Source organism: Fusarium tjaetaba (genome assembly GCF_013396195.1).
Source record: "Fusarium tjaetaba strain NRRL 66243 chromosome Unknown NRRL66243_c0000510, whole genome shotgun sequence".
Classification (NCBI taxonomy): Eukaryota; Fungi; Ascomycota; class Sordariomycetes; order Hypocreales; family Nectriaceae; genus Fusarium; species Fusarium tjaetaba.
In genome coordinates this window covers 368-15,133 of record NW_023501706.1, presented here as the reverse complement: position 1 = coordinate 15,133, position 14,766 = coordinate 368, and the positions used below count along the sequence as shown (strand labels likewise).

General features: G+C 49.4%; 4 protein-coding genes across 4 annotated transcripts; 2 read left to right on the top strand and 2 right to left on the bottom strand.

Annotated features, from left to right (window-relative positions):
- Positions 1-238: 238 nt before the first annotated feature.
- FTJAE_13982 (zinc finger ADR1) lies at positions 239-3,827 on the top strand (the record flags this gene model as incomplete). Its single annotated transcript, XM_037347176.1, has 2 exons — positions 239-308; positions 430-3,827. The coding sequence occupies 2 exons, from the start codon at positions 239-241 to the stop codon at positions 3,825-3,827; spliced, it is 3,468 nt and encodes a 1,155-aa protein (XP_037199003.1).
- A 1,120-nt stretch (positions 3,828-4,947) lies between these two features.
- Positions 4,948-5,538, top strand: FTJAE_13981 (uncharacterized protein; the record flags this gene model as incomplete). Its single annotated transcript, XM_037347175.1, has 1 exon — positions 4,948-5,538. One exon carries the CDS (start codon positions 4,948-4,950, stop codon positions 5,536-5,538), a length of 591 nt encoding a protein of 196 aa, XP_037199002.1.
- Positions 5,539-5,825: 287 nt separating this feature from the next.
- FTJAE_13980 (monocarboxylate transporter 2) lies at positions 5,826-7,371 on the bottom strand (the record flags this gene model as incomplete). The annotated part of the gene is made up of 4 exons (XM_037347174.1): positions 5,826-6,016; positions 6,111-6,119; positions 6,172-7,092; positions 7,140-7,371. The coding sequence occupies 4 exons, from the start codon at positions 7,369-7,371 to the stop codon at positions 5,826-5,828; spliced, it is 1,353 nt and encodes a 450-aa protein (XP_037199001.1).
- A 2,134-nt stretch (positions 7,372-9,505) lies between these two features.
- Positions 9,506-13,638, bottom strand: FTJAE_13979 (vacuolar membrane HMT1; the record flags this gene model as incomplete). The annotated part of the gene is made up of 10 exons (XM_037347172.1): positions 9,506-9,934; positions 9,982-10,184; positions 10,230-10,374; positions 10,468-10,593; positions 10,647-10,977; positions 11,027-11,197; positions 11,247-11,277; positions 11,328-11,488; positions 11,556-12,775; positions 12,880-13,638. 10 exons carry the CDS (start codon positions 13,636-13,638, stop codon positions 9,506-9,508), a joined length of 3,576 nt encoding a protein of 1,191 aa, XP_037199000.1.
- Between the last annotated feature and the right edge of the window lie 1,128 nt (positions 13,639-14,766).

The window sequence follows — 14,766 nt, the reverse complement described above, 5'->3', positions numbered from 1 at the left end:
CCCCCCACCAAGGAGTGACGAACCGCGCCCGCCGCCCACCGAAACCTCCCCGCCATCCATCCTATCGCACTCAATTCTCGCCCAACCTTGTGCCCCGCGACGAAACACTTTCTGCTTCTGCGAGTACGACAGGTCCAAAACCTTCGTCTTTCGACCCTCGCGAATGCGAATCTGACCGATCCGACCTGCCATGGTGATAAACGACTCTGGCATTAGAGTCTCGCGTCCCAATCTCGCCATGACCGCTCCCGCACCGACAACCACCGCTGCCACAGGCACCGCCGCGCCCTCCACCACTGACGATACTGGTGAGCTATCCCGCCTTCGCCGGCATTGCCCCTCGTGTTTCTGAGCTCGACTCGACCCGCACCGTTGCCGCAACAGGACCTTGGATACAAGACTTCGATTTATACATGCTAACACTCGTAGCATCTACTATCACAGTCAACACAAAAGCGCCTGCTAATAATTTCCCTCCCGCAAAGACGGACAAGCCACGTCCTCACGTCTGCACCACTTGCCAGCGTTCGTTCGCCCGATTGGAACATCTCAAGCGACACGAACGCTCCCACACTAAGGAGAAACCCTTTCAGTGTCCCGAATGCGCAAGATGCTTTGCCCGCCGTGACCTTCTGCTGCGTCACCAGCAAAAGCTGCACCAGACTTCGACCCCGTCGTCCCGTCCTCGTAATCGTCGTGAGTCTACAACCGGTGTCGCTCCTGGTCAGAGTCGTGCCCGAAAGAACAGCGTCGCCGGAGCCAACGCAGCTGCCGCTGCCGCTCCGGCTTCAAATGCCTCAAACACCATGCGGCCCCGAGCCAACACCCTTGGGCATATCGACGCAATTTCTCTCAATATGGCCAATGCCTCTACCAATTCTTCCGTGGCTCGTGCGGCCGTTGTTCATGGTCATAGTAGACACCCCAGCCTCGCTGGCTTTCCAGTCCACGCCATGGATCCTCTCTATGGTGGCATGTCCGCTGCTATGGGTCAACGAGCTATGCATCCTGGCATCCCTAAGCTGGAGACAGGAGCCTTTAGTAACCTCGACTATGTTAACCCTCTCAGGACGGCCCCGATGTCCTTCAACGAGTTCGATTTCGACACCATGCTCTTTGGTGGGACAGCCACGACAGTAAACCCAAACAATCTCCATTATAGCGACTCACCGCAGGTGATGAACATGGAAAACTCGCCCTTTGGGCACTCGATGAACGACATGTCTGCGAACCCCCAGTTCGACGACCCCGTTGACTGGTTGACTGGTTTTGAGCAACAGATGTCATTTGGGAACGAAAATGTGATTGATGATGGATCGAGTCCGTCCGCAATCAGCACGACGAGTCAGAGTGGGATTAGCGATGTTATGTTGGATGGGTCGAATCATCCTGCGCCGGCTGGGACCAGTACCATGTGGTCGACATCTGTGATGGCTCCTCCACAGATGCCTCCGAACCCTTTTGCGATGGAAATGAATGGCACAGTCTTCCCGGATCTCCTTAGCGGAGCACCGTTATCACCTCAGCCAGCTACTCAAAAGATGAATGACCCTTACTTCTCTACGCCTCCACCCTCGCTGAGCTCATTGAGTCCCTCTGTTGTGACGGGACTCGGCACCCAAAACATTAATCAGACTCTTGGCTTCAACGCCGGCCCGGAGACGCCATCTTCTCTAAATGGGGGCAACCACGGCGCTTCGCCAGTGACCACCATTACAGATGCTACCCGGCATGCCATCGTGAACATCCTGTCCCAGTGCCTACCCTTTGGGGGTCGTAAACATTCTTTTACTTCTCAAGGATCGCCCCAGTCGCCACTTTCCCAGTCTGCCGGCAATGCCGCCTCGTCCCAAGCAGCTAATCTGCCCAGTACTCAGGACCTTCAGCGATATGTCGGTGCCTATCTAGCATACTTCCACCCCCATTTGCCTTTTCTTCATCTTCCTACTTTGTCCTTCGATATGCCCATCTCTGCCAATAGTCGTCCAGGTGTAGGTGGTAGTGGTTGTCTGATATTGTCCATGGCTGCTATCGGCGCGCTCTACGAGATGGATACTGCCCAATCCCGAGAGCTGTTCGAAATGGCCAAGAAAATGATCTTTTTTTACCTTGAAGAACGTCGAAAAGCCGATGTCCGAAAAGCAGATCTTCGCCGAAGTACCCCAACTGACCATAGCAATGACAGCGGCGCTCACACTCCCGTGTGGCTTGTGCAAGCCATGCTCCTAAATGTTGTATATGGCCATAACTGTGGCGACAAGACTGTCAGTGACATTGCTTCGACGCATTGCGCCGCCTTGGTCAGCCTCGCACAAGCAGCTGACCTCTTGCGGCCCAATCGCCCCAACGCCTCTGACGGCCAGGATGTTCAGATGAGTGATGACCGAAACTGGAACACGAATTTGGAGCCCGATCAAGCAGAGTGGCTGCGGTGGAAGTCTGGAGAAGAGCGGAAGCGAACTCTATACGCCGTGTTTATACTTTCCAGCCTCTTGGTTTCGGCCTACAACCACACACCAGCGTTGACAAATTCGGAAATCTACCTGGACCTCCCTTGCGATGAAGAGTTCTTCTCAGCTGAGACGAGCGCAGTCTTTCACTCACGCGGTGGAGCCGAGGCTGCAGACCACAACCGCATGACATTTCACGATGCGTTGGGGGACCTCCTTCATGTCAATGAGAAACAGCATCAATTCTCTTTTGGTGGACAGTTTGACAACGATGGAAGCGACCCGATGAGTGTGCCTCTTCGACCCAGCACATTCGGATCTCTGATACTTATCAACGCACTGCACAACTATATTTGGGAAACACGACAAAGACACCACAACAAAATCTGGACAAATGAAGAGACAGAGAAAATGCATCGGCACATCGAGCCTGCCCTTAAGGCGTGGCAAGCAGCCTGGGCAAGCAACCCTCATCATAGTGTAGAACGTCCCAACCCTTTTGGTCAAGGCCCTCTGTCAGCTGACGCGATCCCTCTGCTCGATTTGGCGTATATTCGGCTTTTCGTCAACCTTTCACGCTCAAAAGAGAGGTTTTGGCAAAGAGACTGGGACGGGATGGCTGAGGAGCTTTCTCGCGGAAATGAGATCGTTCAGCATGCTGAGCAATCACCGATCTCCAATTCTGAGTCTGGAAGTGCCGAACCTTCGGATAACTCAATCAGTGGCTCAGGCTTCGTGGAAACGCCTGCGACACAGACGTCATCGATGGATTTGTCCAATATTAAGCTTCCTCTACGGCCAGCATCCTCTAGTATGTCGAGTCACACTACATCTCGCAGGGAAAAGCATCTTCGGAAGGCGGCTTTCTACGCCGCCGACTCCCTGGCCATGTCGGATAAGCTCGGTGTGACCTTTGCCGACTTCACAAGCAGGGAACTTCCTCTTCAGTCTGCCATGTGTGCATTCGACTGTGCCCAGGTCCTTGCAGAGTGGATTGCGACGTTGCAGGATCGTGTTGGCTGCTACTTGGGGATCCTTGGACAGGATCAAGTCAATCTATCCGAAGTCCCCGCCATCATGCTTCTGGAGGAAGAAGATGTGAAGCTTCTGGGCAAAGTCCAAGAAGTGCTATCATCAGCAGAGATGAAAATGAACATGGAGCTTGTCAATGGCATGAACGGCCAGGAAGCCAATCTGGACTTGGGCGGACACAACGGCTACGCTGCCAAGCTACTCCGAATCACTGCGTTGATGCTTGATAAGGCTGCAGTGTGGCCAGTCACACGACTCAAAGCTCGATGCCTGGAATCTCATGCAAACTTCATGCGAACACGGGCTGAGAGGTCCATCATGCCCCAGCAAAACGCACACGTGTAAGAAAAGATGTAGGAAAAGAGCATCTTGACAATTTTGTTTCGTTGGAACCGAGTATCAGCATTCGCGAATCACGTTGGGATGCATGGAAGGACATGAAGCGATACTTGTTTATGATTTACAGCAAACTCGAGCAATGGCTTTAGGCCCCATGAGATCTTTCATGTGAGCATCATACACAAAAGTCTATGCTTTGTTTATCCTTGCAAAACTTTGTTTCCGGGCTTTGTTGTTCGTATGATTTGTTAGTTTTAGTTAGCGTCAGGGGCGTTTAGTGGCTGCCTTGTCAGCAGCTCCAATATCGTCACAATTGGTATTGGAAGCTTGCGTATTATAAGCTTTGCTTGCTTTATTATCGTGAAGGTTTGGTAGGATTTAGGCACGAATCGCACATGGCAGTGCCGTGATGGAAGATGGATATGAAATCGCCAGAACGACTAGTGTTTGAAAGGATACGCAACGATCGTTGTCGGCACACACACACACGTGTCATAACAGCATTCAAACTTCAACAAGGAGAATGCCACTCGACAGCGATGTTCACGGAATATTCTGGAAGCTCTGGGGAGGGAGGCAATAGCGATAAAAAGTACATGATGGAAAAAGTGGAAGCCTCAACGGTTTTGATCGCAGGACGCGTACATGTACTTATGGACGGCTGCCACTCATGTACCTTAGCCAGTTGGCTCTATAGCCTTGAGCTATTTATGTAAAATAAGAAAGTGTGTACGATTGGATTTACTGTGTTTGGACTTGAGTGAAGACTCTGTAAGTGATGTAATGTGATATGATGAGACAGGCTAGCCTGGCCATTTAAGACAAATTACCATCTAATCACTCGTATAGGATATTCTCACGCGAACTGGAAAATTGAAACGAGGCTCTTGACTTTCATTGTTGCCTGCCTAAGGTAGTAGGTATGGATATTAGGCAGACATGAGACATTATGGCGATTGCTTGTTGATGAGACTCAGTAGGCGAGGTGAGGCATTAGCGTCAACAAGCAGATCCAATACCGGGGCATTTCTCACTCAGTCGCAACATCATCTTATTCTCGTCTCTTCAACTTCGATTCCATCTTTATATTCATACTCATATTCATATTCACACATAGCAACACAAAATGACGGACAAACAAGAGACGAATCTTTCTCCTCTAGACTTCAACTTCACTTTCGATGGTTCCGTCGCAGAATGGAACGTCAATCACCGCGAGTGGCTGAAAACCCACGACAAAACTTGGGACTCGCTTGCAACAGGCGCCCTCGTCTTTGACACCTCCAACCGCATTCTCCTTCTCCAAAGAGCGCCAGACGACAGTATGCCTAACAAATGGGAGATCCCAGGCGGTGCCTGTGACGACGAAGACGAAACTGTTCTGTACGGCTGTGCGCGTGAGCTTTGGGAGGAGGCAGGTCTGAAACTGCGACACATTCGACGTGTTATTCCTGATGGGCCAAATGGAAAACCTGGGGCCGTTTTTACCAACAGAACGGGGAAGAGGTTCTTTTGCAAGTTTAGCTTTGAGGTTGATGTTGAGGATACGGCTGAGGTCAAGCTTGATCCGAAGGAGCATCAGGATTATGTTTGGGCGACGGAGGAGGAGGTCAAGGGGCAGAAGATGGGGGAGAGGGAGATACCACTGACGAATGCATTGATGGTGAGGTTGATTGAGAAAGGGTTTGCCATGAGGAGAGACGACAAGGGAGTGTGAGGGCATGATGTATTGCTCGTCTTTATGCGCTGAGAGGCTTTGGCGTTGTTCAGTGATCATAGATCATATTATTATTAGAGATAGTTATAGCTCAGTAAAACGTTGAAACTCCCCTGATACCCATTTTCCTTCTATTTTAACCAGCGCCATCCATACTAGGTATATTTTCCAATCTCCTCCATATGTCGTAACCCAAACTCCGGTAACCATAAAAGAGACCAACGACACCCAATTTAGTCAAATTCAGATTTGTAAATAATGAGACGTATCCAGGAACTATTTCAGAATTAAATGATAGTCCTGGGAGACAGCCACTTCCCAATCAGAAGAGCTCGGGCTGCAAAATAGCAAGCTCCTCCAACAGCAGTCATGCCAGTGAAGAGACCAGCCAGGGCTTGAGGGCCCATGTTCTCGAGCATGGCACCACTTGTAGGGAGAGCTATGAGCAGTGCGAAGGCAGTGACAAAGTTCATCATGCCTGGAGAAATAGTTAGCTAGCGTTGACGTTGATAGACGATAAGAGATAGACTTGCCATAATATCGACCATAGTCCTTAGCTTCACATGTTTTACCCATGCAGACTGTGATTGATTAGCGTACTGCTATCAGCTATAACACAAGATAGATAATTACCTGGGGTAATGGAAAGAAAAGACCCAGACCCAAATCCCCAGATAGCAGACCAGGCGTACAGAACAGTAGCTGACTTGGTACCAAAAGGAACGAGCAGAGCCCCCATAAAGATGATGGTGAACACCAAAGTAGCAAGCAGGACATTGAAATGCCCAAGTTTATCGCCAATGATTCCGGGAATAACTCGGCCGAATGTGCTCGCCGCCCCGACAATAGAAAGAAGAGTATATCCATTCTCGGCAGTGAAGCCGACCCGAGTGGAAATGGACGGTAGAAGACCCGAGATACTGAAGATGACGAACTCAAACATAAAGATGCCTGCGGTAACAAAGCAGAATGCGGGTGACTGAAAGGCAGTGAAGTTGAGTGTCGAGCTCTTGGGACTGGGTTGGCCATTTGTTGACGACTTGTAGATCTTGTTAAAGGTGGTGAAGCAGAGGATGGCAGGGACGAGAAGACCTGCTGATATAAACGCCATGATTCGCATTGACCATTGCCAGCCGAGATTGGGATACGTCGACCGCAGAATGATTGGGAATATGACAGCGCCGATGGACGATCCTGCGAGTGTAATGCCCATCGCGAGACCTCGCTTACGGACAAACAGTTTTCCTACTATTGCGATGGCTACAACCATTGCCATGGCGGCACCGATACTCCCGAATACTCCTAGGCAGAGCATGAAGTGCCAGTAGTTGCGACATTCGGCCATGAGCAGAAACATGGCCACGTAGAGAACTGCTCCAACGGGACCGATGATGTTGGGTCCGTGGACATCGACCATTGGGCCGACTTGGACGTTGAGAATGAGTGAGAGGAAGAGAAATAGGCCGCTGATCCATCCAACTTCGCCTTCACTGTAGTCGTGGAGTTGGTTCATGCTTAGATATGTTTGGACTGTACCTAGCGAGTTCATGAAGCCTGGTCTATAGTCAGTTGATGGTCAACTATCGCTATGGTAGACTTACCGAATGTGGGTATCAGAGCCAGAAAGGACCCAAGAACGCAGATCCATGCACTGACCGTCTTTTCGACATCTTGTCTCGAGTCTGCGTCAGGTTGTGCTTCAGCGTCCGGGTTGATGTTTGACACTGTCGCTGTGATGGGATCGAGCCCGAATGACGCCCAGTTGCTGTTTTCCTGAAAACTATTCGGTTCAACATTTGGTTCTTGCTGCGTTGGACCAGCCATGACTTTCATCTTGAATAGATTTTGATGGGTTTTGCCTTATCAACAGAAGTGAAAAGGTGTCGGTCAAATATAAGAATTATACGGAAGTGGTCCCGCAACGTTAAATCTTTTTTTTTTTTCTCCTCCTCTTTCTCACTCTCTTCTCTTCCTCCACTCACTTACACCAAATAAACACGACTACCCTAGCCAACGAATTAGGGAAATAGACTGCATTCTAGACTCCGCTCATGGCAGCTTCTAGCGTCGAAACCACGCCCTACGGACCTCCTCGACCGGATCGGAACTGGCTACCGATGGAGGGAACGGGAGGGGAGCCACTTGATAAGATCTCATATGACATGCGATTTATGGCTTAAGCGAATCGTTGCTCTCATTGTCGGTGAGAACATGGTCAGTGGCGCTGCGGGACCGGAACCCTGTTGAGTCGCCGAGTCTTGTCTTCTGGGGGAAACCATCTGGCAACTTTTGCATGAGGTTGCTGCTGATAGGTAGGATAGGGCAATTCATTCGTTCATTGCGTTGCGTTGCGGTGCGGCTTCGGTGTGAGTTGCTCTCCAACGTTTCTATGATGAGTCTACAAGCCCCCATACCCACACGAACACTCATCATCATCATCATCATCATCATCATCATCATCATACTATCAACTGTTTTGTTCATATAAGCTGTTCATATCTGAGTCATAGTCAGCCAACTTCAAGTCTCTTCTAGAAATGCCCCCATGTCTTGCTTCCCCTCGGTAAGCTAGCTAATTGCGATTCTGAGGTGACTTTGTGATACACACCGTCATCAGCACAGCAGCTTAATCAAGACACCGATGTATTCTGACAACCTAAAGAGCCTCGGAATTCTCATAATACCGACCGAGTACCTATCAATACCAGGAACAGTATTCCCCAAACTTTGCCCCTCTTCAACTGTGGCTGCTCTTCTTTATCCTCTTGGTAACAATGCCCTGTCTTGAGATGAAAGTAAGAGTGAAACACCACTCAGCCAGGCCAACTGTATTCGGTCCCAAATAGTTATTACCCAATTCATTGGCTTTCTGTCGGCTCCTCGCTTTAATGAGGGCAACGACCGTAGGCCATTAACTTATACCGAGTCTCCATAATCACCACAAACCTCAGTGACGGGGTCACACAAATGGTAACACCATGATAAAGCTTTTCTCGCCCTGCTTTACTATACACTGATCAAGAACAACATCGAAACCAGCAATGTCGCTTCACGTTCACTTGGTGCCTTTAAAAAGGACCAAATCTCAGGGGGTAAAGTATATTCTCCTTCTTTTGCACGACTTGATCAATCTCACAGCGCATCATTAATTACCGTGGCAATGACCCTGGACACGAATTCCCCCGATATCTATACCCTCTTCTCCGAATGTATCACCCGTTTTGATTCAGTTGAAAGTGGCTTGAGACATCAACCCGCCAAAGTCAAGCAGTCCTTGCCGTCGCGAGAAGATATCTCAAAAGCACGTCAGGACCTTCATAGATGGGGTATTAGTTATGGAGCTAATCGTCATCCAATATTTACCATATCCTTGGACTACAAGTTTCGCAACCAGGATTATACCAGATCGACAATTCTGTCACAGCTTGGGCACCTGCTCGAGGATCTGGAACCTTGTGAGTGGTATTGTTTACTCAAGACCACCAATACTGATTTCATCACGCAGTTCAGAAGATATGTGATGGGATGAGTTTACGGGGCGACGCCAGGTATATATTTGGAAGAGTTCAAAATGTGGTAGCTGAGTTGATACGATTTCTCGGCCACCTACCAAAGGAACTATGGCTTGAGCCTGAGGAATGAGACCGCCATTCATCCACATTAACCTATGCATATACAGTCATTGAATACTCGTCACCACTTTGTCTGGCTAACGCAGAGTAAGTCTGAGATATGTAATTGATGGCATAAACGCCTTATCTATGTCTATTTGGAGGTAACACTTAACTAACTGATAACCACTCTCTAAAAGCATTGTTGTTACTTGGTGGGTAGTCATAGACTCGTAATGTTGATACATGCTAGAGCCTCCTCTTCTGGCTCATTGTTCTCATTCATATCTCTGCCATGGATGTATCGTGTCATGAATTATTTCTATAGCGCGGCATTACGTATGTGGCAGCACGCTTCATGCCGCTTGTCTGCCCTGTGGGCTTCCTCGATAACCTCCTCTGCCACGTCGGCCACGGTACCAAGGGGATCGTCCTCGTCGACCACCGCGGCCACCACGACGTGGGGTAGAGCTGATGACGTTTTGTCTGGGTTCCGAGATTTCGATGTTGCCGTGCTTGGGGCCGTCCGTGGTGTTTGTTCCTGCAGTCACCCCATCTTCGCCTTGTGGATCTTTATTATTTGATGATGGACATGTCGCGCTTCGACCTGGCATGGTAAGCTCCGCTTTTTGTTGAGCCCTTTGTTTGTCGAAAGATCGATCGATGGTGCTATCTCGGACCTTCGCCGCCCTGGAAACTGAAGAAACCGCTTGGTTGTGCTCGGTGGCAACAGGAATTTGGGATCCTGCACTCGCCTTCATAGGAGGCAATGTAACTCGACGATGCTTCCTATATTAGTGACAATGACCATAATATATTACTCAATACTTACTGGAGACATCTGCTTCCCTGTCGATGAGAGGAGGAGCTCATTGTCAACGTCGGCTCCATCAGAGCCCTGAGATGCCTGAGATGGTTCGCTCTTCGACTGAGCACGACGGGAATAGTACGGCAGCTTGTATTCAAAAATTTGAGTCTCTGCCGCGTCTCGTTCCTTCGTCGCCCCTTCAGCTTCATCTCCACCTTTGACTAAAGCTAGGAGAGTCAGTGGAGTACAGAAATTTGGTACTTTGTGCTTACGCTCCAATACTTTTGCATCGTCAAGTTTTTTCGCTTGTTTGATTTTCAGAGCACGGTCAACGGCTGCCATGAATGCTTTCTTTTTCTCTCTGGAGTCCGTGGCTGGTGCTGTAGTGTCGCCGCTACTCGTAATGGGTCGACCCTCCTATGGTCGGCCCGTCACGGCTGTCGTCTTCGAGGTCTTCTCATCTTGGTCGGCAACCTCGTCAGACCACTGTCGGCTCGTTTGCGAGCTTACATTTATCAGTCCGTCTTGAGTGGTAGAGCTGTTCGATGCTTCGGAGGTCCCGGTCTCCATGGATTTCCTCATCTTGGCCAACCTGCGAGGGGTGAATGTAGCGGCAACAGGATTCAACCGGGTTCCCTGCAAGCAAAGGTTAGAATCACCAAAGACTATTTATCTTCGGCAGAAACTACCTCTTGCTTGCGAACTTGGGTGACGGGAGCATCTTCTTCGCTGGCTCTGGCTTCAGATGACTTCGGCTGCTCGTTGGTTGCTGTTGTCGGTTTGTTGACTTTTGATAGTTCGGTTCTGGTCTGCTCTGAGGATAGGTCGTTAACAAATCCTGCTTGGCCAGCCGACGCATCAGCGTCTTCCTCCTTTGTTCGCACAAAGACCTGCTTTGACCAAAGATCGGCGTATCTCCCACCGGCCACGATCAATTCGTCGTGGTTCCCCTGCTCAAGTATCTCGCCATTTTCGACTACAATAATCCGGTCTGCGTTCATAATCGTTGAAAGACGGTGGCTTTGTGTATTAGCATAATCTGAAAGACGCGGACATGGGATAAACTTACGCGACGATGAACGTGGTTCGGCCCTGACACAGCCTCTTGAAAGATATCTGAATCTGTTGCTCTGTATCCGTGTCGACCGCACTGGTGGCTTCATCAAGAAGAACAATGTCCGGCTTCTTCAACATTGCTCGAGCAATTGCAATGCGCTGAAGCTCACCGCCAGACAGTTTTCTACTTAAGTCAGCGTAAACTTCTACAGTAATGTCCAAGGTTCACTTACACGCCGCGCTCTCCAACCCGTGTCTTGTATCCTGTTGAGGTTAGCGGTTGTTTGATAGGTATATCAGAGCTGTGACCATACCATGAGTGAAGCCTTTGATCTTATCATGGATGCAAGCGGCTTGACATGCTTCAAACACTTCCTCGTCGGTCGCGGTTATCCTTCCATATCGTACATTGTTCATAATCGTGTCGTCAAACAGAATTGGATTCTGAGGAACGACTCCAATTCGATCGCGAAGACTAGTTAGTTGTGTTAGTGCCAAGTGTGAAAGTGTTTAAGTGACCATTAGTTGTGAAAAGGTCTTACCTGAACAGATCAACATCTCGTATGTCTTGGCCATCAATGCAAATACGACCATCGCCCACATCGTAAAATCGATCAAGGAGCTTGATGAGGGTAGATTTTCCAGCTCCAGTGGCGCCCACGAAAGCGACTGTCTGGCCAGCAGGAACATGGAAGCTGACATCCTTGATGATGCCCTTCTTCTTGTCGTAACTAAAAGAAACCCGCTCAAACTCGACCTCCCCAGCTACGAACTTCAATGGTCTAGCTCCCTTCTGATTTTCAACCGATGGCTGAGTTCTCATGATGTCCAGCAGGCGCTCGGCATCGATGAAATCATCACTTACGTTCTTTCCTAACTTCGCAAAGAACTGAAGCGGCGATGTCAATTGCGCCCAATACATCAAAAGCATTGCAAATTGTCCAGGTGTTGCGTGGCCTTCTCTGATACGGTAAACTGCCAGAAATGCGCTTGCGAGAAGACCAGATGTCAGGACCAGGGTTTGAAATCCGATTGAGATATACCACCCAAGCACATACTGCTGCTCTCTAAGCCAACGATTTGTGACTGCATTGGCGTGTCGATTGTCTTCGTAACCGATCTGATTGAAGGCACTGACTGTCTGCCACCCAAGGAAGCCAGACTGGCGCACGTAGTGTTCTTCATATAGTGCATTGACACGGTTTCGACTTGCAGCTTTGGAGTTAGCAACAAGTCTGCTAGCAATAAGAAGGAAAAATACACCGGTAGCCACGGTAATAAGTCCTTCGTAGGGCCCGAAGGTGATGGAAAGGTAGACAATAGCCACCCCCATATCAATGAGCATGGGCACGGCATAGAGCAAGACGTTCTCAATGACATTGGAAACCGCACTGCCTCCATAGATCGCCATCATCATATCTGATGAGCTTTTTGAGTCGTGGAAATCTGCTGAAAGATGCATCATGTGCGAGTAGGCTGCTCGTGTCAATGCGTCGTGGGAATAGTACTTAACAGGAACCCAGAGCCATTGACGAACTAGCTCGATACCCGACTCAGAAGCAGCTAAGCGGAGGGCAGCAAATACAAGAACCGAGATCCACGGATTGCTGTTGCCAGAACCATTCAGGCTGTCCATGATAATGCCTGTCTGGCGAGGGATGAGTAGGTGAAGAGCATTGGATGCGAACAGGCATAGGCACACGGCCGCAGCACGAAGTTGCAGGCCAACATTACCGACGGGCCAAACGTATGGAAAAAGAATCTTGTGATGAGTCAGCGCAGTGCCCCTTACATAGTCATAGTCACAAGCAGTGGTATCAGTGGGGAGGTTCAATTGGCGAATATGTGCATGCATTTTTTTCTTACCTTGAAGCCTTTGGCGTACTCAAACCAGTTTCCACCTTCCTCGAGCCTCTTCTTCATAGCCTCCTTAGCTTCTCTCTCTCTGCGTTCCCAGCTATACTCCGGGGCCTCTTCTTCTTCTTCCTCGGCCTGGAGTGTCGACCCATACCCAGATTCCTGGCTGGTCGGACTATCAGGTGATGTAGTTGTGATTTTGGGCAACAATGGTTCCTGCTCTTCATCGGATGTCAATTTTGCAGAAAAGCCAACAGTGAACAAAATAGTGAGTGATATGAAAGACAGGCAACGAATGCTGATGCTAACGCTTGTGAGGATACCGAAGACATCAAAGGGGGAGAAAAGTCCCAAGATAGCAGACAGTACGGTGATTACAATATCAAAAGACAGGCCAAGCAACCAAGACCCGATGAAAGGATAGAAGGGGCCCTCGTCAGTATCGAGGCAACGACTCAGTTGGATCCCGAACGCCAGAACGCAAGCCAGATGTCCAATGATGACGTGATCCTCCGTTGGCCAGCTCTGTGAGAGGACTGCCCGGGCCGCAAGCAGCAACAACTGGGAACTGTATGTCAGGATGCACAGGAGGTAGAAGGCGAGTGTCAACCGTCGGCTGGGACATCCCTTCTTTCTCTCATCTTTGCCAGAAGAGTGTACTGTACAGGCTGAAACGAGTGAAGCAAAGAAAAAGTAGATGAAAACGAGAGCTGGGTACAAGTAGTACAGGATTACCAAGGCGGTTTCCGCGGGTGAGCTTGCCGCCATAGTGACTAAGTTCGGATCGAGCATCTGCATCGATGGGGAAGATGAAGCTCTGAAGATTCCAGATAAAGTCGACTGAAAGAATGAGCAGGATTCCAATTAAGTGGCGAAGCTAGCAACTTGAGAGCAAGATAAGGGAGCAAGCAGGAAGCGACCAAGAAAGAGTGTATGAAGTATCCTTGGGGGAAAGCGAATGACAAGAAATGGGGAAAAGGGCAGCCTCTCGATCCGCCGTAGCAACGTTTGCACTCACCGGTCGTAACCGGGGTGTAATACTGAAAACGGGAACCGGCGTTGAAGGAGAATTTGAGATGTAGAAGTTCAATTTAAGGCCAAGAGTTGAGGATCACAAAATGCGGTGGAACGTAACAAACGGGATCTCTCCTGCGTGTTTGCGTTCGCACTAGACTGCTTCTTTACTTCCTCGAGTTACCTAGACAAGGTACAGTCAATCAGGCAGGTCAGCTGCTTCAGGTTGTGATTGCCTTACCAAAATGTCTTGTTTTGTCTGGTATGCGGGAAGGTGCGATGCGCGGTCGGATGTTCCAGGTTGGCCTGTCCTGTCCCGTCCCGTCTGTAGGTGGCTCGGGTAGTACAAGACAGTTTAACCTCAGGTGAGGTGAGGTGAGGTAGACGTCAGCGGTGAAAAAGTCTTCTTTCTCACGCGCTCATCCAAAGGTCGGTAAATCTGAAGCGAGACCCGTCCAATTCTTTCAGTGACAACATGCGATGAAGCATGTATTTCCAATGCTTTCCTTGCAATCAATTGAGTCACGAGGACACAATGGTGATGTCCTTTCGACAAGGGGATGTGGATAGGAAGGCGCTTTCGCTTTGGCGAGCTTAACGGTTTTCCCTTCGCCTAAAATCTCCCCCGACTAATGCGCTTGTTATTGAAGCCCGGCCTCAAGAAAAACTTGAAAGCAGCATCTAACAGCACTGGTACGTCGATATTTGTTGAAAATGCCCAGCGGATGTTTATTGCTGGGGCGTCGGGGAATTTTCACGCGGTGAGGCAATGAATACCTTATATGATGATGCTTGTCAGAGTCTGCTAAATCGGGAAGTCGAGCGCAACTCCAATTCGATTTCTCGCGGAACTAAGAAGCTTTTCGAATCCGGCTTGCAAGT